The sequence below is a fragment of the Saimiri boliviensis genome, chromosome 14, assembly GCF_048565385.1.
Source record: "Saimiri boliviensis isolate mSaiBol1 chromosome 14, mSaiBol1.pri, whole genome shotgun sequence".
NCBI lineage: Eukaryota > Metazoa > Chordata > Mammalia > Primates > Cebidae > Saimiri > Saimiri boliviensis.
In genome coordinates, this window is record NC_133462.1 from 3,268,646 (window position 1) to 3,291,403 (window position 22,758).

Here is a 22,758-nt window from a genome sequence, read left to right on the forward strand (position 1 = left end):
GGGGATGAGGAAGGGGAGCCAAGAGGGCGGGAGAAAGGGGGAGTACGGCGGGGGAAGGGAGGCGGAAGTCGAGGGGCACCCCGGGTGGAAGTGACGCTGCCCCCGCTGCCCAAAATGTCGGCGCCCAGAGGGAGGTGTAAGTAATTAAAGAGGAAAGCCGACGGACTTCCCAGGCCTCCCGGGGCCCCCCAGGGTCTCCAGGAGCTACGCTCCGTATGAGCGTCGTGGACTCGCCTGGCCCCAGGGCCCGCCCGACTTGCCCCACCTCGGGCTCCCAGGGCCGCACCTTTTAGGGGCAGGAGGAGGGGCACAAAAGGCCGGCTCTCGGGGCCCGGGGCCTGGAGTGGACTGGGCGTGGGGGGGCCCACTCGGCAGGCTGCGGGGTGGAAGAGGAGGCGGGGCCTAGGGGGCTGCTGGGGCGGAGCAAGGGCTGGGAGGAGCCTGAGCTGGGCGGAGCTTAAAGTAGAAGTGGGTGGGGCGTGGAGGAGGGAGAGTGCGTGGGTGGAAAGTGGGAGGGGCTTAGGCAAAGGGGTGGGGTTTGATAAAGGGGCGTGGCTCATAAAGAATGGTGGGTAGGCCCTCGGTTGAGCGGTAGAAGGAAATTCATTGAGGCTGGTTGGGGAAAGGGAGCCCAAGAAGCAGGAGGGTGGAGTTTAGAGTAGAAGGGGTGGTGTTTGTCTGGGGTGTCGCTTAGAGAAGTAGGTAGGCCTAGCGAGGAGGGCGGAGTTTAGGGGTGTAATTTGGAGGGGTTTAGTGCAACTACCAGGTCTTTATAATGAATGTGGAAAGGGCTTGCAGGGAATGGGAATAGACTTCGTGGAGAAGTCCTGAGAAGGTGACAGGAGGCCAGCGGACAGTCGTAGACAGGATGTGGCTTCTTGAAAAATTGGCTGGAGTTTTGGAAGCGGGTCTTAGTGGAGAAGAGAGGGGCTTGGAGACGTCAAATAACTTAGCAAGCATGGTAGGACTTGGAGAGAAAACCGGGAGGCAGTTACGGGATGATCATCATCCAAACAGCTTACTCTTTGCGGCTTTGCTGTGCACCAGCTTAAGTAGGCACGTAGCACTGATTGCCACAATTTTACTTAATTCTCGCCACTACTCTGTGAGGTAGGTACTACTACTATTCCCATTTTGCAGATGAAGAGTTTTTATTATCTGATTTTAGAGGACTGGTACTGGTCTTCCGGGAAGGATTTCTCTAGTGTGCTTCGCTCCAAATCTTTGTCCTCCCATTCGCTCAGTGGTCATCCAGGAAGAGGAGTGGGAGGAGCTTAGAGGGGAGTGTGAGGGCCCTTTGGAGGGAAAAGGGCTTGGCAAAGCATAAAAGATGCTTAGGGATCCGCGTGGGGGACTTTCAGGGGAGTAAGCGGGACTTAAGGAAGAGTGGGTGAGGCTTAAATTACCGTGAGAGGAGCACAGAGAGGAGCGGCCGTGTGTTCGCGAAGAGTGAGAGAAGCTTGAAAACGCTCTTTGGGGTGAGGAGACTGGGAAGTGATTAGGAAGGTTGCCAGAGGAGTGGAGCAGAGGAAGAAGGGTTTCTAAGAGAGTAGGAGGATTTTAAAGAACAGTGAGAGTGTCTTACAGAGGTGGGCAGTGGGAGGATCTCCCAGGGGACAGGTGGTGAGTCTGGAACCTGGGAGGAGAGGGCTGATGGGAGCCGACCCCCTCACATGCTCCTCTGTCTCCCCTTACTCCAGAGAGAGCCCACACACACCACTATATTCCCCGTCACCATGGATGATGTCCCGGCCCCAACCCCCTCACCAGCACCGCCCGCTGCTGCCGCCCCCCGGGTCCCGTTTCACTGCAGTGAGTGTGGCAAGAGCTTTCGCTACCGCTCAGACCTCCGGCGCCACTTCGCCCGACACACAGCGCTCAAGCCCCACGCGTGTCCGCGCTGCGGCAAGGGCTTCAAGCACAGCTTCAACCTAGCCAACCACCTGCGCTCGCACACCGGGGAGCGGCCCTACCGCTGCTCTGCCTGCCCCAAGGGGTTCCGAGACTCCACCGGCCTGCTGCACCACCAGGTGAGTCCCACAGGCCGGCCCCAGGCTGGCCTCCCTGGTCTGGTCTGGACTGGGCTGGGATCCCGCACCCACTGTACTCTGGGCAAAAGGAAGCTGAAGCTGGCCCAAGGCCCAGGCGCCTGTCTCCTCCCTAGAGAATGTCCCTCCCTCCCTCCCCGCCAAAGCACTCTGACCCATGAAGGCATGTGATGGGTCTCATTCAATCACCAGCAACCCAAGAACTGGAACATTCATAGTAAATTTCCCCACCTATAGGCTCCTCCCCTCCCCTTCTCCCTGCCAGTACCTGGCACGCAGGCACCAGCATCTGCAATCTACTGTTTATCCCTTCATTCCTTACCATCTTAAAAAATAGGTTTATCAGGTATATACTTAATTCCTTTATTCAGTGACTATGGGCTCTCCCTGCACCAAACAGCTGTGTTGCCAAGGTAAAAGCAAATTCCATGCCTTCGGAGAACTTAAGTTTCCTTTAGAGGTGGTCAGTAGCCAGGCAGACGAGAAGCAATAAAGCAAGCATGCAGGCAAGAATGTTCTGGGAAAAGATGAATGTCGAGAAGGAAAATTTTAAGGAACAAAATATTGGCTGAGTGTGGTGGCTCACGCCTGTAATCCCAGCACTTTGGGAGGCAGAGGTGGGTGCATCACCTGAGGTTAGGAGTTTGAGACCAGCCTGGCCAATGTGGCAAAATCCCATCTCTACTAAAAATACAAAAATTGGCCCGGCATGGTGGCATGCACCTGTAAACTCAGCTACTTGGGAGGCTGAGACAAGGAAAATCACCTGAACCTGGGAGGTGGAGGTTGCACCACTGCATTCCAGCCTGGGCAAGAGAGCAGGACTCAGCCTCAAAACAAACAAACAAAATATACAAATCAATGTGTGGGAGTAAAGAGAGGAGAGCTTTGGGCCACTTCAGACAGGGCAGGGAAGGTTGGGGCAGGTGATGGTTTAGCGGAGACCTGCAGCGTCCGGAATCCTCTGTGGGAAGAGCATTGCAGGCAGTGGACAGCGAGCGCAAAGGCCCTGAGGAAGGAAGGAGCGTGCTGTGCTCCAGGAAGCGATGGGAGCCTGTGGGGTTGGGGTGGAAGGAGGTGGACGATGGGGCGAGCTAGGTCACACTCTGTCTATGTGCCAGGCACTTGCACGACCAGGGCGAAGAGAACTGGACATCTCCTTATGGTCTTTCACACGTGGCTGTCCTCTCTGTCCCCGTGTGTCTGCCTCGGCTCAGGAGCTCACATCCTGAGTGTTGGCCCCAGCTTTCTCAGGGGTTTCCTTTCTCTTGTCTTTCTCCCTCAGGTCCAGCTTCTGCATCTATCACAGAGTGACCAGGTACCCCCTGCTTAATCCCCTGATCCCTAGGATGAAAGGGGAGCTCCTTAATGCAACAATTCACAGCCCCCTGAGGCCTCACCTCCACCCACTAGTAGGTTGTGCAGCTACTGTATTTCGGTACAGTGCTGCGTTCTCTGGAGCAAAAAAATCTAAGGGAACAAAACAGATACAGTCCACCCTTTGTATGGCTTCAAGTCAAATGTGGGAGATGTGAACTGAACAACCAGGTTAATCAATGTTGGGCTGCAGCCGAGACATCTGAGGATGGAGGGTGACCATATTCTGAGGCTAATGCAAGAGAGATCTGAAGCAGTCTGGATCGGGGATGGGGTCAAGGATGGTTTACAGGTGAGGAATGATCTGCCCCTGGGGACTGAGGCTGTCTGGATCCAGGGAACAGGATGTGTACTTTCAAGGAAGAGAAGCGGGCTTTTGAGGAACTGGAGGAAGGCCAGTGTGACTGGAGCACAGAGGAGCAGAAAGAGTGCAGCTCAGGAGAAGGCTGGAGAGTGCCGGACCCTGGAAATACAGCTGTGAGCAAAACCAACGTGGTCGCTGTTTTGATCGTCCTTAGCTGGTGGGGAGACAGACAATACTCAGGTTATACATAGACGCTAAGTGTGCTATGAGCTATAGGCTTTAAAAGAGGAGGGTGGAATAAATTTACGGACATAGAGGATAGAGATCCCTACACCCTTACTGTACAGCAGGTGCCTTGCATCTGGAGCCAGAAAGGCAAATGAACAACACTCCCTGTTCCTTCTTCTGGTCTGTGCCCCTGACGAACATTGCTAACAAGCAGTGCACTCTTACTCATCCAGCCTCACCCTTCTCCTCACGGGTCTCCAGGAAGACATTACCACACCCACAAATCTCGCTCTGCCATTCCAAACGCTTAAGTCAACAACAAGGACAAATATCAGTTTAAAAACAGAAACAAAAACCTCTCTAAGGCACAGTTTTACATAGTCTACAAGCCTGGCTATGCCTCAGAGGCAATACAGATTCCTGGACTGCCTCCTGGGAGATTTGATTTCCTAGATTTGGAAGTGATTCTTTGGATCTCTATGTGTGAAAAGTGGTCAAGGGGGAGACTCTGAGCAGTAGCCGGATTTGGTTCAAAATCACTTCTCTGCCCTAATACACCTGAGGGCTATATTCAGCTCCTGACAATTGGCTCGGGATAGCAGGGCTCCAGGAGGGAGAAGACACACCCTACCAGGGCTGGCTGCTGTCTCTTTTGAGCTGCACTGTCCAGTATGTAGCCATTAGCCACAGGTAGTGATTTCTTTCTTTCTTTCTTTTTTTCTCTTTTAAGAGACAGAGTCTCGCTCTGTCACCCAGGCTAGAGTGCAGTGGTGTGATCTCTGTGAGTGGTGTGAGGTTGCTCACTGCAACCTCCACCTCCCAGATTTAAGCGAGTCTCCTGCCTCAGCCTCCTGAAAAGCTGGGATTATAGATACTCACCACTAGGCCAGGGTAATTTTTGTATTTGTAGTAAAGGCAGGGTTTCACCACGTTGGCCAGGCTGGTCTCAAACTCCTGTCTGCAAATGATGCACCCACGTCGGCCTCCCAAAGTGCTGTGATCACAGACGTGGGCCACTGCGCCTGGTCGTGTTTTTTGTTTTTTTTTTTTTTTTTTTTTTTTTTTTGGACGCAGTCTCACTGTCGTGCAGGCTTACTGCCACGATCTCCTAGGCGCAGCCGCCGGGCTAGCTGGGACCACAGGATCATGCCGTGCCCAGCTAGTTTTTAAAATTATTTGTAGAGACAAGATTTCCCTGTGTTGCCTGGGCTGGTCTCAAAACTCCTAGGCTTACACAATCCCAGGGTGCTGGGATAACAGGTGTGAGCCACCGCGCCCAGCCAGGATGTGGCCTTTTTGAGGACCGACGGAATTCCAGTGCGACCCGCAGCAGAGAGTGGTAAGACGAGCGTTTCCCTAGGTCTCGGCCCTGTAGGTGTGACAGAGAGCTTGTGCCGCGGCCCTCCCGGAGTCCAGGAATCCGCCGCCCGGGCCAGGTTCTCAGCCCTGACGTGTGCCCTTCCTCCCGCACCCCCAGGTTGTCCACACCGGCGAGAAGCCCTACTGCTGCCTGGTCTGCGAGCTCCGCTTCTCCTCACGCTCCAGCCTGGGCCGCCACCTCAAGCGCCAGCACCGCGGGGTCCTCCCCTCTCCCCTGCAGCCCGGCCCTGGCCTGCCCGCCCTGAGCGCGCCCTGCTCCGTCTGCTGCAATGTGGGGCCCTGCTCGGTGTGCGGGGGCGCGGGGGCCGGCGGCGGAGAGGGCCCGGAGGCGGCGGGCGCGGGCCTGGGCGGCTGGGGGCTGGCGGAGGCGGCAGCCGCGGCCGCAGCCTCGCTGCCCCCGTTCGCGTGCGGGGCCTGCGCGCGGCGCTTCGACCACGGCCGCGAGCTGGCCGCCCACTGGGCCGCGCACACCGACGTGAAGCCCTTCAAGTGCCCGCGCTGCGAGCGCGACTTCAACGCGCCCGCGCTGCTGGAGCGGCACAAGCTGACGCACGACCTGCAGGGCCCGGGCGCGCCCCCCGCGCAGGCCTGGGCGGCCGGGGCAGGCGCGGGGCCCGAGACGGCGGCGGCGGGCGAAGGCGGCGCTGCGGGGGGCGGCGGCGCTCCTCCCGCTGCGGCTTCGGACGGCCGGCTGCTCCTGCGCCCCGCGGGGGGCGGGGTGCCCAAGCTCGGGGGGCTGCTCCCAGAGGGCAGCGGGGAGGCACCTGCGCCCGCGGCGGCGGCCGAGCCCTCGGAAGACACCCTGTACCAGTGCGACTGCGGGACCTTCTTCGCGTCGGCCGCGGCCCTGGCCAGCCACCTGGAGGCCCACTCGGGCCCGGCCACCTACGGCTGCGGCCACTGCGGGGCCCTGTACGCGGCGCTGGCCGCCTTGGAGGAGCACCGGCGGGTCAGCCACGGCGAGGGCGGCGGGGAGGAGGCGGCGGCGGCGGCCCGGGAGGGAGAGCCAGCGTCCGGGGAGCCCGCGTCCGGCTCGGGCCGCGGCAAGAAGATCTTCGGCTGCTCTGAGTGCGAGAAGCTGTTCCGCTCGCCGCGCGACCTGGAGCGGCACGTGCTGGTGCACACGGGCGAGAAGCCGTTCCCGTGCCTGGAGTGCGGCAAGTTTTTCCGCCACGAGTGCTACCTCAAGCGCCACCGGCTGCTGCACGGCACCGAGCGGCCCTTCCCCTGCCATATCTGTGGCAAGGGCTTCATCACGCTCAGCAACCTCTCCAGGCACCTGAAGCTGCACCGAGGCATGGACTGACCCCAGGCTGCGCCCTGCCCTCCGCCCAGCCACCTGGACCCGGGGACCTTGGGACTGCGAGTGAGGCCCCGGCCCTCCAAATCCAGACGCAGGCCCTGAAATGAGGGGACCCTGGCTGGAGAGGTGGAGAACACCAAAAACCCACAACAGGCCCCAGATCTAGGGGACCACAAACAAACAGGGTCCTTGGCTGGGGCAGGGGAGCCTGAATCCAGGGAGAGACTCCTGAGCCTGAGGTCCCTGGAATGAGTGTGGGTAACCCTAAGTCCCCAAGACATGGAGACTTTGCAGCGAGCAATGGGTCTCCTAAGTACCTCTCATCTTGAGGGCCCTAATAATAAAAGATGGGTACCCCCCCCTCCAAGGGAAGGCTGCCCCACTCCCTGAGAGCCATCATTCCCAACCACCGGGATCTGGAGAATGTGGAGGGACCATGTTCCTGAATTTTCCTAGATCCCCTCCAAATGCTACCCACCAGAGTCACTGGTGACCCCCAGAAAATGAATATAGCCGAAATCTGCCTTTCCCCTTTTTCATTCCCTGTGCTGAAAGAGGGACCAGGGTAGATGCCCCCTGCCCTCAAACCACCACCCCCACGCCGACTGTGGAATTGATCGACCCTAATGATCTTCCCCACCCCAAACACTAGAATAGACTGTCCTGAGTCCCTTTGCCCAGTAGGATGGACTGATCTGTATGCACACACACCCCCATGACATGGAATGGGCTGGTCCAAGCGGTGGCCTGCACCCCACCTTCCTTAGAGTGAATAGGGTAGATACTCCTCCCTTTTCCTGTAGCGAGTGGACCGGTCCACGCCATTCTCTATCCTATGAACTCATCTGAGTGGGAGGTGGCGGACACTGGGGTTTCCCTCCCCCACTACCATAGCACCTGTTGGTCTTTCTCTCCATCTCTGCTGGTTTGTCTGTCTCTGTCTTCTGACCCCAAGGGGAAGGGGGAACTTGGCTAGGAGGTCCCCCGTGAGCCTTGACCTCATCCCCTCGTGCCTCTCCCCAGTGTCTCCAGGACCCCCAATAAACCTTGTCCTGTCAGTCGCTACCGTCTGATTTTCTGATCCTTGGCTCCAAGGAGGATGGGGAGTCTCTTTGGGCAGACCCCCTAAATATAGACAGGTCTTCCTTTTCTCCTGAGAACTTTTTTTTTTTTTTTTGAGACGGAGTTTCGCTCTTGTTACCCAGGCTGGAGTGCAATGGCGCCATCTCGGCTCACCGCAAACTCTGCCTCCTGGGTTCAGGCGATTCTCCTGCCTCAGGCTCCTGAGTAGCTGCAATTACAGGCACACGCCACCATGCCCAGCTAATTTTCATATTTTTAGTAGAGACGGGGTTTCACCTTGTTGACCAGGATGGTCTTGATCTCTTGACCTCGTGATCCACCCGCCTTGGCCTCCCAAAGTGCTGGGATTACAGGCGTGAGCCACCGCGCCCGGCACCTCCTGAGAACTTTCAAAGCTTTAAGTAGGACAGGACCTTTAAAATTAGAGTCCGTTTAGGCCTGGCTTGGTGGCTCATGCCTGTAATACCAGAACTGTGGGAGGCTGAGGCAGGCGGACCACCTGAGGTCAGGAGTTCAAGACCATGCCTGGCCAACATGGTAAAACCCTGTTTCTACGAAAAATACAAAAATTAACTGGGTGTGATGGCATGTGCCTGTAATCCCAGCTCCTCGGGAGGCTGAGGCAGGAGGATCTCTTGAACCCGAGAGGCAGAGGCTGCAGTGAGCCGAGATCACACCACTGCACTCCAGCCTGAGCGAGAGAGGGGGACTCCGTTTCAAAAATAATAATAATAATAAATGAAATTAGAGTCGGTTTCAATGAAAATGAGCTCTGTCCCTTAAATATATGGTATTTATATTTAAATATAAATACCTCCAACAGACAGACACCCCCAAGAAACTAGGCATGTCCTTTAGAAACCACCAATCTTACAGGCCATGCCCCTTGGGAAACCAAACTGCCTCGCTGGAGGCATGTCCGAGATGAGGCCCCACCCCTTGGACTCTGCCTTCGACCCTACAGCAGTCCCTTAGAATAGGACTTCCCATCAGAGAATTCAGGAGGGGGTGCCTTCACACTATTCTGCACACTGGATTTCATTTCTGTACTGAGGGCTTATTCTGAGCCAGGCATTGGAACTCCCTGTGGGGATCATCCCTGCCCTCCTGGATATGTTCTGTCATGTGGGCGACGGGCATGGGGAAAAGTGGAGTCAAATAAACGTGGACAATAATTTCAGATCGTCACAAACATTCTGAAGGCAATAGGGAAGGGTGGTAAAGTGAGTGGCTAGGCTATGTCACCTTAGATGGGGTGGTCCAGGTGGGCTTCTTGGTGGAGGTGGATCTGAGTCCTGAAGGGTGAACAAGGGCCAGCGAGGAGGACGCCCAAATGGACACAGAAGGTAAGTGAGCTCAGGGAGGGAAGGATGTGATAAGGTTAACAGGTGGCTAGAGGTCACATCGCAGTGAGCCAGGCAAGCCAAGATAGGTGTTTGGCTGTGTTCTCTGGGCAGTGGGAAACAAAGTGTTCATTGAAGAGGGATGGGACCACGCTTGCACCTTACCAAGATCCCTGTGCCTAAGGAGAGGAAACGAAGTTGGAGAACACAGAGTCAGAAGACTGCAGTCCGGGAGAAACCTGTGGGAGTGTAAACCAGAGTGACGAACAGAAATCACACCTGTAACCCAGCGCTATGGGAGGCAGAGGCAGGAGAATCGCTTGAGCCCAGGAGTTTGAGATCAGCCTAGATAATACAGTGAGACTCTGTCTCTAGTAAACATAATAAGATAAAACGAAAGGAATGGGTAGATTCGAGATGAACTCTGGAGTACGAATGCAGAGGACGGGTTGTGTGCATGTGTGTACTGGTTGGGGATGAGTGTAATGAGAAAGGAGAAATCAGGAGTAAATCATTGAGTGGTGGCATTTTTTATGATGACCAGAAAACTGGGGGAAGACACATTTAAGTTGGGGTTTAAGAGAATCAAAGGTTCCTTTCCTTGAGTCCCTTAAATTTTTTTGTTTGTTTTTGAGACAGAGGCTCACTCTGTTGCCCAGGCTGGAGTGCAGTGGTATGATCTTGGCTCACTGCAACCTCTGCCTCCTGGGTTCAAGTGATTCTCCTGCCTCAGCCTCCCAAGTAGCCGGGATTACAGGTGTGCACCACTACACCAGCTGATTTTTGTACTTTTAGTAGAGACAGGGTTTCACCATATTGGTCAGGTTGGTCGCCTACTCCTGACCTCAGGTGATCGATCCACCCACGTTGGCCTTGCAAAGTTCTGGGAAGACAGGTGTAAGCCACCGCACCTGGCTGAGTTTGTTAAATTAAATGCCCCACAGATTGCCATTCTCAAAGACTGCACATAAGCATATCCTGTGATGCAGTAATTCTACTGCTAGGCATAACCACTAAGTCAAGTACCCCTGCACCCAGAGACATATGAAAACATTCATAGCAGCAATACTTTCAACCCCAAACTCAGGGCAACCAAAATGCCCATCAGCAATACAGTGGATAAAAAATGATGGTATACGATGCAATGGAGTACTACACAGCAACAAGAAAGAATGAGCTGCAGATAAACACAATCTCATGAATGAAAATTACAAAGACACAGGACCCAAGAAGCAGAAACAGAGCACGATTTCATTTACATAACATTCAGGCCAGGTGCAGTGGCTCACGCCTGTAATCCAAGCACTTTGGGAGGCCAAGGCAGGAGGATTGCTCGAGTTCAGGAGTTCAAGACCAGCCTGAGCAACTTGGCGAGACTCCCGTTTCTAGTAAAAATACAAAATATAGCCAGGTGTGGTGGCCTGTGCTTGTAGTCCCAGCTACTCCGGGGGGCTGAGACCGGAGGATCATTGGAGCATGATGGAGGGCAGGGGCGGAGGTTGAGTGAGCCAAGATCATGCCACAGCATTACAACTTGGGGGACAGAGCGAGATCCTGTCTCCAAAACAAAAAAACAAACCTATTCTAATGCAAGTGAAACTAAACGGTAACTTATTGTTCAGGATACATTGTCAGTAGTAAGCCATACAGAAAAGCAAGGACAACGTTGTCCTATAAAACTCAGAATAGTGGGCTGGACGAGTTAAGTGGAAGGGGATATCCTAAAGGTTTCCAGGGTTGCTGATAGTTGACAGAATTCTAGTACTTAATCTGATAATCACGTATAATTATTTATTCAATTGTGTGTTTGTATTGTACATTTTTTTTTTTGCAAACAAGCCAGTATGAGGTACACAGCTATTTTTTTTGTTGTTGTTGTTGCAAACAAGCCAGTATGTGCATTTTTAAAAAAATCTGTCTTATATTTCACAAAGAAAATATTTTAGGCAAGACAAGTTGGCTCATGTCTGTAATCCCAACAATTTGAGAGGCTGAGGCAGGAGGATAGCTTGAGCTCAGGAATTAAGAGACCAGCCTGGGCAATATAGTGAGATCCTGTCTCCACAAAAAAAAAAAAAAAAAAAAAAAAAAAAAAAAAATCCGGGTGTGGTGACACATGTAGTCCCAGTTACTCAGGAGGCTGAGCTGGGAGGATTACTTGAGCTCAGGAGGTCCAGGTTACAGTGAGCTATGATCCCAGCACTTCGGAAGGCCAAGGCAGGAGGATTACTTGAGTCCAAGAGTTCGAGACCAACCTGATCACCATGGAGAAACTCCCGTCTCTACTAAAAATACCAAATTAGCCGGTTGTGGTGGCGCGTGCCTGTAATCCCAGCTACCTGGGAGGCTGAGGCAGGAGAATCGCTTGAACCCGGGAGGCAGAGATTGCGGTGAACCGAGATCGCGCCATTGTACTCCAGTCTGGGCAACAGGAGCGAAACTCCGTCTTAAATTTAAAAAAATCTGTATCTCCCGACGAGAAACAAGACCCGCCCCCTTCGAAGCAGGCACCGTCCCCAGGGACAAGACCCGCCCACTGCGAGAGGAGCTTAGAGACAGGCTCGGCTCGGGAGATGCGCAATGGAAAGGCGTCAACGTTGCCATGGAGATGGCCACCGGCTAGGGAGTAAAGAATAGGGACACCTCGGGAAGCTGAGGTTCCCACCCACTTCACCTGCACCACAACCCTTTCTCTTCTCAGGCAGTAACGAGAGGGACTCATCCCATCTCCTGAGTGTCTCACAAGTGCCCGGTGCTGGGCTGGACGCTGTACCTAACGCCTCACATGGTGGCCCCATTTTATAGATGCGCTGATTGAGGCTGGAGGGCCAGGAGGGGACAGGAGCGGGAATTTTACCCTGAGGACGATTTCAACCCCTGCAAAGCATTAATTACAAGCCAGAGGCCGACAACTCCCACACCTGTGTTTGGCAAGCTGATTCCTGCGTGCAGACCTTGGAGCCGAGCTGGCGTTTCCCTCGGCCCCCACAGCCTGCTTCCTTTCAGGGACGGCCTCACATCTCAGTCCCGAAGCCCAAGTCTCCCTCACTCCTCCCCACCCTTCATCCTTTTTTATACATCCACAAATGCTTGTTAAGCCACTTGTCTGCCCCGGGCAGCCACCTGTGGGCAGAGCTGTTAAGCAGACTGGCAAAACAAGCCCCTGCCCTCGTGGAGTTTTTATTCTAGTGGGAGGGGAGACAGGCAATCCATTGGACATTCACATGTTGCCTAGGGTATGTTCGTGATAAGTACCATGTTGAAAATTAAAGGCCAGGCTTGGTGGCTCACGCCTGTCATGCTAGCACTTTGGGAGGCCGACGTGGGCGGATCACTTGAGGTCAGGCGTTTGAGACCAGCCGGGCCAACATGGCGAAACCTTGTCTCTACTAAAAATAAAAAACAAACAAACAAACAAACAAACCTAGCTGCGCATGGTGTCCGGCGCCTGTGGTCCCAGCTACTCGGGAGGCTGAGGCAGAAGAATTGCTTGAACCCGGAAGGTGGAGGTTGCAGTGAGCTGAGATCGTGCCATGGACTCCAGCCTGGGCAACAGAGCAAGACTCTTAACAATAAATAAAATAAAGTAACCCTGACAAGAAAGAAAGAAAGAGAGAGAAAAAAGAAAAGAAAAAAGAAAATTAAGGCGGAGTGAAGGCTAGAGGGTGACAGAAGGTTATTTTAGCTTGGGTGATCAAGACAGGTGTCTCCAGGGAGCTGTAGGAGTGAGGGACGTAAGAAGCTGGATGGAAACCTCGGCAGAGCGTTCCAGGCCCGGGCAAGCCCACGTGCAAAGGCCCTGAGGCCCTTCAGCGCGCAGAGGGCGGTGCCACGCGGAGAGAGAGGCAGGAGAGGAGGGAGGGAGGCCCCGGGTCCAGGCAAGCAGAGCCTTGGGGGCGGGAGTGGGCGTGGGGGTCAGAAGGGAAGCTCTGGGTTTTATTTCCAGGGAGATGGGGAGCCATGGACACGAGGGTGTTGGGCTCAAGAGTGAGATGGTGTGATTTCTGGGTGCTGGAGGCTGGACGGGAGAGAGGGGCGCTGGAAGCAGGAGAGCCAATGAGGAGGGGGAGACGGTGGGATTGGCAGCCTGAGTCCAACCCTCAGCCAATCAGCGACAAGCCCCGCCCCCGGCCCAGGGAGCCGCCTTCCCAGCCGGAGATCTTGGGGCCCAGGCCCCCCGTCTAGCACCTGGGCCCGAGCCCCGCCTCCTCCCGGCTCCCCGCCTCGGCCTCCCCCGCATCCGGCCCAGCCTGCACGCGGGTCCCGCAGGAATTTCTGTAAAACGCTAATCGGATCATGTGACTCTAAAACCTTTTCAATGGCTTCTCAGTGCACTCGGAATGAGTCCAAGCTTAGCCTGGACTCGGAGGCCCGACACAGTCGCTGGGTGCAGCTCTGGCCGCTCTCCAGCACACTGGCCTCCTTTATGGCCTTAATACGAGACCCCCAGCCCCATCCCTCGCCACGTGCTGGGGAAGCAAAGACCGAACCCCCTTCCGTGTGCTGTGCTCTCTGCTTAAAGTTTTCTTTTATATCACCTCCATTCCTGAATTCATTATTATTTTTCCTCTCCCCCTTTCTCCTCCTCTTTCAAACCTTCAAAATATAGATGATAAAATAGCACACACACACTTGATACATAACCAAAAGAATTAACAACAGCTGTTGAAACAAAAATTTATACACAAATGTTTATAACAACACTATCCACAATAGCCCAAACATAGATGCAACCCCAATGTCCATCAACAAGTGAATGGATAAAGATAATGTAGGCGACAGCGGTCCTCCACATCCGTGGGTTCTGTACCCTTAGATAGGAGGCTATAAGGGACTCCATCACTCAGGGATTTGGAATCCGAGGACAGTCCTGGAACCAATCCCCTGTGGACACCGAGGGATGACTGCACTCATGAAATGGAATACTATTCAGCCACAGAAAGGAATGAAGCACTGACTCATGCTGGGGCACAGATGAACCTTAGAAGCATTGTGCTGGCCGTGGTGGTGGCTCACGCCTGTAATCTCAGTGCTTTAGGAGACCAAGGTGGGCTGGTCATCTAAGCCCAGGAGTTGAAGACCACCCTGGGCAACATGGCAAGACCCCATCTCTACCAAAAAACAAAAATTAACCTGGTGTGGTGGTGCATGCCTGTAGTCTCAGCTATCTGGGAGACTGAGGCGGGAGAATCTCTTGAACCCCAAAGGTGGTGGTTGCAGTGAGCTATGATTGTGCCAATGCAATCCTGCCTGGGCGACAGAGAAAGACCATCTCTCGGTTTTTAAAAAGGCGGGGCAATGTCCTTTGTGGGGGAGGAGGAAAACTTCTATGCAAATTTAAGAAGTTAGTGACAAAGGAACACATGTTGTATGCTTCCACTGATATGAAATGTCCAGAAGAGGCGAATTTATAGAGACGGAAAGCTGATTATTAGCTGACATGGGCCAGGGATAGAAGCGAGTGGGGGAATGACTGCTAATGGGCTTAGGGTTGTTTGGGCTGATGAAAAAGTTCTGGAACTAGGCTGAGCATGCTGGCACATGCCTGTAATCCTAGCGCTTCAGGAGGCTCAGGTGGGAGGATTGCTTGAGACCAAGAGTTCAGAACAGCCTGGCCAACAAAGCAAGATCCCGTATCTACAAAAAAAAAAAGAAAGAAAAGAAAGACAAGAAAGAAGGGAGGAAAGGAATAGGAAAGGAAGGAAGAGAGAGAGAGAGGGAGAGAGAGAGAGAGAGAAGGGAGGGAGGAAAGGAGAGAGAGAGAGAGAGAGAGAGAAGGGAGGGAGGAAAGGAGAGAGAGAGAGAGAAGGGAGGGAGGAAAGGAGAGAGAGAGAGAGAAGGGAGGGAGGAAAGGAGAGAGAGAGAGAAGGAAGGAAGGAGAGAGAGAGAGAAGGGAGGGAGGAAAGGAGAGAGAGAGAGAAGGAAGGAAGGAGAGAGAGAGAGAAGGGAGGGAGGAAAGGAGAGAGAGAGAGAGAAGGGAGGGAGGAAAGGAGAGAGAGAGAGAGAAGGGAGGGAGGAAAGGAGAGAGAGAGAGAAGGAAGGAAGGAGAGAGAGAGAGAAGGGAGGGAGGAAAGGAGAGAGAGAGAGAGAAGGGAGGGAGGAAAGGAGAGAGAGAGAGAGAGAGAGAGAAGGGAGGGAGGAAAGGAGAGAGAGAGAGAGAGAGAAGGGAGGGAGGAAAGGAGAGAGAGAGAGAGAAGGAAGGAAGGAAAGGAGAGAGAAAGAGGGAAGGGAGGGAGGAAAGGAGAGAGAGAGAGAAGGAAGGAAGGAGAGAGAGAGAGAAGGGAGGGAGGAAAGGAGAGAGAGAGAGAGAAGGGAGGGAGGAAAGGAGAGAGAGAGAGGGAAGGGAGGGAGGAAAGGAGAGAGAGAGAGAGAAGGGAGGGAGGAAAGAAGGAAAGAGGGAAAGAAGGCAGGAAGGCAGGCAGGTGAACACCTTTAGTTTCAGCTACTCGGGAGGCTAAGGCGGGAAGATCACTTGACCCCAGGAGTTTGAGGCTCCCATGAGCTATGATGTTGTCACAGTACTCCAGCCTGTGAGACAGAGTGAGACCCCCATTCTCAAAAAAAAAAATAAAAATAAAAAAAGAAAGAAAAGGAAAGAAGTAAAGAGTTACAGGCGGTGGCTCGTGCCTGTAATCCCAGCACTTTGGGAGGCCGAGGCGGGTGGATCACGAGGTCGAGAGATCGAGACCATCCTGGTCAACATGGTGAAACCCCGTCTCTACTAAAAATACAAAAAATTAGCTGGGCATGGTGGCATGTGCCTGTAATCCCAGCTACTCAGGAGGCTGAGGCAGGAGAATTGCCTGAACCCAGGAGGCGGAGGTTGCGGTGAGCCGAGATCGCGCCATTGCACTCCAGCCTGGGTAACAAGAGCGAAACTCCGTCTAAAAAAAAAAAAAAATACAAAAATTGGCTGGGCGTGGTGGCTCACGCCTGTAATCCCAGCTACTTGAGGGGCTGAGGCAGGAGAATCGCTTGAACTGGGACCTGGGAGACAGAGGCTGACGTGAGCAGAGATCACTCCAGCCTGGGCTGCAGAGCAAGACTCCGTCTCAAGAAAAAAAAAAGAAGTTCCACTTCACAGAGAGATAGAAGACATGATAGTGGATCAGCAGGATGATTTTTTTTTAAAATGATATAGGGATGGGGTCTCACTACGTTGCCCAGGCTAGTCTTGAATTCCTGAGCTGAAACAATCCTTCCACTTCAGCCTCCCAAAGTGCTGGGATTACGTGCATTAGCCACCATGCCCAGACCTAGGAGCATGCTTTTTTAAAGCACCTTGTCTGTAATACTGTATTTTAAAGAATATATACCATGGAATAAAAATTTTAAAATATTCATGGTAATAATGGGCACAAAATTCAAGATAGAAGTTATGTTTGAGATAGGAGAGGCAGTCAAATTTTGGAGGGGGTGGCCCATGGGGAGTCAGTTGTATCCCTAATATTTTAGAGCTGGTAAGCAGAATATAGGTGTGTGGGTTTTTTCGTAAAACACACATAAAATTTAGTTTTAACCATTTTAAAGCACACAGCTCAATGGCTTTAAGTAAATGTTGCACAACTATCCACACTGTTTAGTTCCAGAACTCTTTTTATTTTTTTGAAATGGAGTTGCACTGTTGTTGCCCAGGCTGGAGTGCAATGGCACGATCTCGGCTCACTGCAGCCTCCACCTTCTAGGTTCAAGCAATTCTCCCGCCTCAGCCTCCTGAGTAGCTGGGATTACAGGTGTACACCACCACACCTGGCTAATTTTTGAATTTTTGTAGAGATGGAGTTTCTCCATGTTGTCCAGGCTGGTCTTGAACTCCTGGCCTCAGGTGATCTGCCCACCTTGGCCTCCGAAATTCCTGAGATTACAGGCGTGAGCCACCACACCTGGCCTCCTTTACTTTTTTGAGTGTATAACACATTTGCTCGGTTTCAAATTCAAAAAGTACAAAAGGCTGGGCACAGTGGCTAATATCTGTAATTCCACCACTTTGGGAGGCTGAGGCAGGTGGATCACTTGAGTCCAGGAGTTCGAGCCCAGCCTGGGCAACATAGGGAGACCCCCATGTCTACAAAACATACAAAAATTAGCCAGATGTGGTGGCCCACTCTTGTAGTCCCAGCTACTCAGGAGGCTGAGATGTGAGGACTGCTTGAGCCCCGGAGGTCGAGGCTGCAGTGAGCTGAGATCATGCTACTGCACTCCCTCCAGGCGGCCTGGGCAACAGAGGGAGAGCCGGTCTCAAAATAATAATAATAATAATAATAATAATAATAATAATAATAATAAAAGAACAAAAAGGATAAAAAGGATAGAGTGTAGTAAGTTTCTGTCCTGGAAGTTAGACTATGTTGCCAGTTTCAATTTCTTCTCTCTTGTTCCAGTTTATCTGGACACAGTCCCAGAACACACACAAGCCCAGAACAGGCTGCAGGCTATACTTGACCTTCCTTTTTTTTCTCTTCTACAGGTTATCATTTGGAGACTTTCCACACATTCACACAATGAGCTTCTTTGTTCTTTTTTATGGACACCTAGTATTCCGCTGCATGGATCAGTCATGATTTAGTACTCAAATCTCCTACAGATGGGAGTTCAGCTTGTTTTCAGCCATTTGCAGTGATGTGCAGTACTGCAATGATTAACCTGGGACAGACATTATTTTGTGTCGTTTCTAGTAGATACCGCTGAAGAAGAAATTCCTGGAATTGCTGGCTTGGTAAGACTGTTCCGAGTTCTCCTTGCCCCAGCTAGGTATGAAAGGACCTGTTTGCTCACAATCTCATTCACACTGTTTGGCAGGAATGTAACCTTAAACAAACAGAGTCGAGCTGCGGGTATACTCCTGCAAAATGCCTTTTCTCCTCCACATGAGGTTTTTGAGATGTGGCCAGGTGGGTTTCATTCTGCCAATTTCAGCTGAAATATTGCTGCCTCCAGGAAGACCTCAGGAATCACCTCTTGCCAATGTGAGCTCAGCTCAGTGCCTTCTGTTCTCTGCTTTCCTATAGCAGTCTCCTGTCTTGGAACACACATTCCCCCACACGCACTCCAGCGTGTCTGATCCGTGTCTGTCTGCCTTCCCCATCAGACCATGAACTCGCTGGGGACAGGGTCGAATGGCCTCTGTTTTTGCTACTGTGGCTCCAGCACCAAGGACAGCGCCAGCCCATAGTAGGTGCTCAGTAAACATTGGTTGCTAAGATCCCAGGGAATGTGCGTATATGTGACAAAATATACGCAGGCTGGCCTGTAGTAGATAGTCAGTAAATATTGGTCACTTAGGGTCAAATGACTATATGCGGGGGCTTATCACAAAGGGGAAACTGAGGCTCAAGGTGGGAGAATCCTTCACGCCGGCAGCCAAGGGAAGGCTGGAGCCAGGTTCTAATCCACAGTGCCGGTATTTTCTGAAGCCTCTGTCACTGCTTCATTCATCTTCCTCCCCCAACCATCCCCTCGGCTTGACACAGTGCCTGGCACAGACAGGACTTGATAAATGTGTATTTGTTGAAGGAATGAATGAGTGTGTGTGTGTGTGTGTGTGTGTGTGTGTGTGTGTGTGTGTGTTGGGGAGCCGGGGGTGGCTGGATCCAGCGTCCCAGGCCCCCTCAGCACCCTCTGCTCTCTGGGAGCCGGGGGACAGGCCCCCAGCCCCCTCCCCTCACAGGACCCTGGGGTGCAGACTGCCCTCCCTCCCCTCCCTGGGTCCCCCGTCCTCCCGCTTCCGGCTTCCTAGCCAGTCTTTCCTCTTTCAGGCTCCGACGAAAGGCTGGGTTTCCGGGGGGAAGGCTTAGGCGGTGACACCGAGCCCAGCCTCCTCCTCCACCCCCCACCACACTCGGGTCCCCCCCTCCCTCCCCGCCACCACCGTCCGCGTTTGGCCGGCCGTGGGGAAGGAAGAAAGGAGCCAAGGAGGCCAGGTAAGAACCCAGCCCCAGCGACCAGGGCCGAGCCCCAGGCCCGGGGCTCAGAAATCCTCAAGGCCTCGACCCGGCCCCAATTCTGCTGATCATGCCTTGGGGAGCTGCAGGCTTGGCCCAGAGGAGATTGGCCCCCCTCTGGGACCTGGGACCCCTGACCTTACCAGCCTCCCTCCCGGGTCCAGGGGTCCAGCCCTCAGCCGCCTCCTCCCTGGGGATTCCGGGCAGCTGGGTCCCCAGCCCGCACCTCCCCCTTGTCCTAGGAGCCCAGCCCCCTCCCCAGCCCCTCCTCCACCGGGACCCAGGAATCCACCTCCTCCATAACAGAGTCCCTAGTCGGTCCCGGCCTGGACCCAGGAGGAGTCTCAATCCCCAGCTCCCACCTCCCTCAGTCCCAAGAGTCTGGGCCCCCAGCCCCCTCCCAACTCAGACCAGAAGTCTGAGCCCTCCTACTCCCGGGCCTCTCCCAGCCCCTGGCATCTGGGCACACGCTCCATTTCCGGGGCCTACTGGCTTCGAATCCCACCCCTCCACTCAGGCCCCCCTGGGCTGTGTCCCAGCCCCTCCCGAAACGTTCAGCCTGGCCGGGGGGCCTGGAGCAGAAGCGGGTCACTGACTCTGCCCCCTCTGTGCCTCTACCCTGCCTCACCCCCTCTGTGTCTGTCTCCATGTCCCCAGCCTCCAACCCACCGCTGCGCTCCTGATCGCTCTGCTTACACTGTCTCTGCCTCTGGGCCTCCAAGTCTCTTTGTTTCCTCTTCTCTGTGTCTCTGTCTCTCTGCTGGGTGTTCCTCGCTCTCCTCTCTCTCTTCTCTGCTCTGCTGTTCACCATCCTGTCTTTCTGTGTCTCCTGGTCTCTGTCTGTCCATCTGCACTTCTCTGTGTCTCCCATCTCTGCCTTCCCCTGTCTCTGTTCCCTGCTCTGTCTCTGATCTCTGCCTCTCTCCCTGTCTTTCTGTCTCTGCCTCCTCGCCTCCGTGTCTCTCACCTTTGTCTCTGTCTCAAATCTCTCTCCCCTGGCTGAATACCTGCCCTCTCTGCCTCTTTAGCTCCGACTGTCTCTGTCTCTGCTTCTCTCTCTCGGCCACACCCCACGCACTTCTCTTTACCTCTGCCCCCCTTGCCATCTCTGCCTCTCTCCCCACAGGCATGGATCCGCAGCCTCCTCCGCCTGCTCAGGGCAGCCCACCTCACCGTGGCCGAGGCCGGGGCCGTGGTCGAGGCCGTGGTCGAGGCCGTGGCCGTGGCAGGGGCGGCGCTGGAGCCCCTCGGGCGCCCCTGCCCTGCCCCACCTGCGGCCGCCTCTTCCGCTTCCCCTACTACCTCTCCCGGCACCGGCTGAGCCACTCGGGGCTCCGGCCCCACGCCTGCCCGCTGTGCCCCAAGGCCTTCCGCCGGCCTGCCCACCTCTCCCGCCACCTGCGGGGCCATGGGCCCCAGCCCCCGCTGCGCTGTGCCGCCTGCCCCCGCACCTTCCCGGAGCCTGCCCAGCTCCGGCGTCACCTGGCTCAGGAGCACGCAGGCGGCGAGGTCGAGCTGGCCATCGAGAGGGTGGCCAAGGAGGGGGCCGAGTCCAGCTGGGGCCCGCAGGACGAGGGCACGGAGCAGCCGGCCACTGCTGCGCCGGGGGCCGCGGAGGAGGAGGCGTCCGCAGCGTGGCCCGAGACGTGGCCTGCAGGGGAGCCGGCCACGCTGGCTGCGCCCACCAGCGCCGCGGAGCCTCGAGAGTCGGAGTCGGAGGAGGCCGAGGCCGGGGCCGCAGAGCTGAGGGCCGAGCTGGCGCTGGCGGCTGGGCGGCAGGAGGAGAAACAGGTCTTGCTCCAGGCGGACTGGACACTGCTGTGCCTGCGCTGCCGCGAGGCCTTCGCCACCAAGGGCGAGCTCAAGGCGCACCCGTGTCTGCGCCCGGAGGGCGAACAGGAGGGTGAAGGGGGGCCCCCGCCGCGCCCCAAGCGACACCAGTGCTCCATCTGCCTCAAGGCCTTCGCCAGGCCCTGGTCCCTGTCGCGCCACCGGCTGGTCCATTCCACCGACCGCCCTTTCGTGTGCCCAGACTGCGGCCTGGCCTTCCGCCTCGCCTCCTACCTCCGCCAGCACCGCCGCGTCCACGGCCCACTCAGCCTGCTGGCCCCGCTGCCCGCGGCGGGCAAGAAGGACGACAAGGCCTCGGGGGCACGGAACTCAGCTAAGGGGCCAGAGGGGGGCGAGGGGGCGGAGTGCGGGGGTGCCTCGGAAGGCGGAGGAGGTGGGCAGAACGGAGGCGACGCCGCCCCGGCCCGGCCGCCGGCCGGGGAGCCGCGCTTCTGGTGCCCGGAGTGCGGCAAAGGGTTCAGGCGCCGCGCGCACCTGCGGCAGCACGGGGTCACCCACTCGGGAGCGCGCCCCTTCCAGTGCGTGCGCTGCCAGCGGGAGTTCAAGCGCCTGGCCGACCTGGCGCGCCACGCACAGGTGCACGCGGGGGGCCCGGCCCCTCACCCGTGCCCGCGCTGCCCGCGCCGCTTCTCGCGCGCCTACAGCCTCCTGCGCCACCAGCGCTGCCACCGCGCCGAGCTGGAGAGGGCCGCCGCGCTGCAGGCCCTGCAGGCCCAGGCCCCGCCGTCGCCGCCACCGCCGCCCCTGAAGACCGAGCAGGAGGAAGAAGGGCTCCCACTGCCTCTCGCAAACATTAAGGAAGAGCCGCCCTCTCCGGGGACCCCACCCCAGACCCCGCCGGCTCCCCCTGTCTTCCTCAGCGCCTCCTGTTTCGACAGCCAAGACCACTCAGCCTTTGAGATGGAGGAAGAAGAGGCAGACAGCAAGGCTCACCTGCGTGGGCTGGGGGGCCTGGCCTCCTGACCTCCGCCGCCCTGGCCTCTGCCACTCCGCCTGAGCTCCTGTTTGCAGAATGGAGGAGGGAAGTTGAAGGAGCCGCCTCCTCTGTCCACCCACCCGTCCCCTTCACGCCCTTGACACTAAGGAGTAGGGGGCCCCGGACTGCCCCCTCGCTCCCCATGGCCCGCCCCCAGAACCCCCGATGCTGGTTAGGAACCGCTCACCCCAACATGTGTCTTAAGGCAGGACGACTTGGGAAAAAAGGCGGCGGACAGTTGGCCAGAGGGATGGAGACTGGTGGGGACGCCCCCGCCTGCCTGTCCCCCGTTACACACACTGGACACCATCACCTCTTCGGAACTGCGAGACCCTGGGGGTCCCCAGTGAGCAAAGGTCTGTCCTTGTCCCTTTGTCTGTCTGTGAATAAATGTGAGTTCGTGAAACCCGAGAGAGCGAGGTGTTCTCTGGAGGTGGGGGCAGGCTGGGGGCGCTGGGGCGAGTTAGGATCTGTCCAGCGGACTCTGAGCTCAGGTTCAGAGCAGGAAGGAGACAGAGGCGTCAGAGAATACGTGGCCCTCAACCAAGCAAGAAGCCGGTGAAGCCTGGGTTCACCAGAAACAGGAATGTGAGATGACAGAGAATCGTCACCCCTGCGCTGGGGAATCTCTGAGCGTGTTAGTCACTCAATCTCTACCGCACCCTACTCTGTGCCAGCGGTGGCACTGGGCCCTGGGAGAAGGAGGCCAATGCCATCCTCTGAAAGAGCAGGAGTTCTAGCCCTGCATTGTCCAACACAACTTTTTTTTCCCCTAGAAAAGTTTCCATAATATTTCTTCCCGCACTCTGATGCCCAGGCTGCTGTGCTAGGGTGCAGACATAGCGCACTGCAGCCTCAAACTCCCAGACCTAAGCAATCCTCTTGCCTCAGCCTCTCTGGTGCATGCCACCACACCCAGCTAAG

General features: G+C 55.6%; 2 protein-coding genes across 6 annotated transcripts; both read left to right on the forward strand.

Moving 5' to 3' along the window:
- Window positions 1-30: 30 nt before the first annotated feature.
- FIZ1 (FLT3 interacting zinc finger 1) lies at window positions 31-7,701 on the forward strand. Of its 4 annotated transcripts, none has more exons than XM_039467007.2 (3): window positions 31-136; window positions 1,701-2,030; window positions 5,435-7,701. In XM_039467007.2, exons 2-3 carry the CDS (start codon window positions 1,737-1,739, stop codon window positions 6,641-6,643), a joined length of 1,503 nt encoding a protein of 500 aa, XP_039322941.2. In that variant the 5' UTR covers window positions 31-136; window positions 1,701-1,736; the 3' UTR covers window positions 6,644-7,701. The 4 variants fall into 4 exon arrangements, with proteins under 4 accessions (XP_039322941.2, XP_074241995.1, XP_039322943.2 ...); XM_074385894.1 differs by lacking the exon at window positions 31-136 and adding an exon at window positions 513-1,110; XM_039467009.2 differs by lacking the exon at window positions 31-136 and adding an exon at window positions 1,118-1,478.
- An 11,174-nt stretch (window positions 7,702-18,875) lies between these two features.
- On the forward strand, window positions 18,876-22,240 carry ZNF579 (zinc finger protein 579). 2 transcript variants are annotated; one of them, XM_074385899.1, is made up of 2 exons: window positions 18,876-18,986; window positions 19,665-22,240. In XM_074385899.1, the coding sequence occupies exon 2, from the start codon at window positions 20,136-20,138 to the stop codon at window positions 21,819-21,821; it is 1,686 nt and encodes a 561-aa protein (XP_074242000.1). In that variant the 5' UTR covers window positions 18,876-18,986; window positions 19,665-20,135; the 3' UTR covers window positions 21,822-22,240. The 2 variants fall into 2 exon arrangements, with proteins under 2 accessions (XP_074242000.1, XP_039322038.1); XM_039466104.2 differs by having other exon boundaries at window positions 18,877-18,986; window positions 20,134-22,240.
- Window positions 22,241-22,758: the final 518 nt, after the last annotated feature.

Coding starts and splice junctions, on each gene's coding strand:
- FIZ1 (XM_039467007.2), top strand. CDS start 1,737: ATGGATGATGTCCCGGCCCCAACCCCCTCACCAGCACCGCCCGCTGCT. Junction 2,031..5,434: donor CCGGCCTGCTGCACCACCAG/GTGAGTCCCACA, acceptor CCGCACCCCCAG/GTTGTCCACACCGGCGAGAA.
- ZNF579 (XM_074385899.1), top strand. CDS start 20,136: ATGGATCCGCAGCCTCCTCCGCCTGCTCAGGGCAGCCCACCTCACCGT.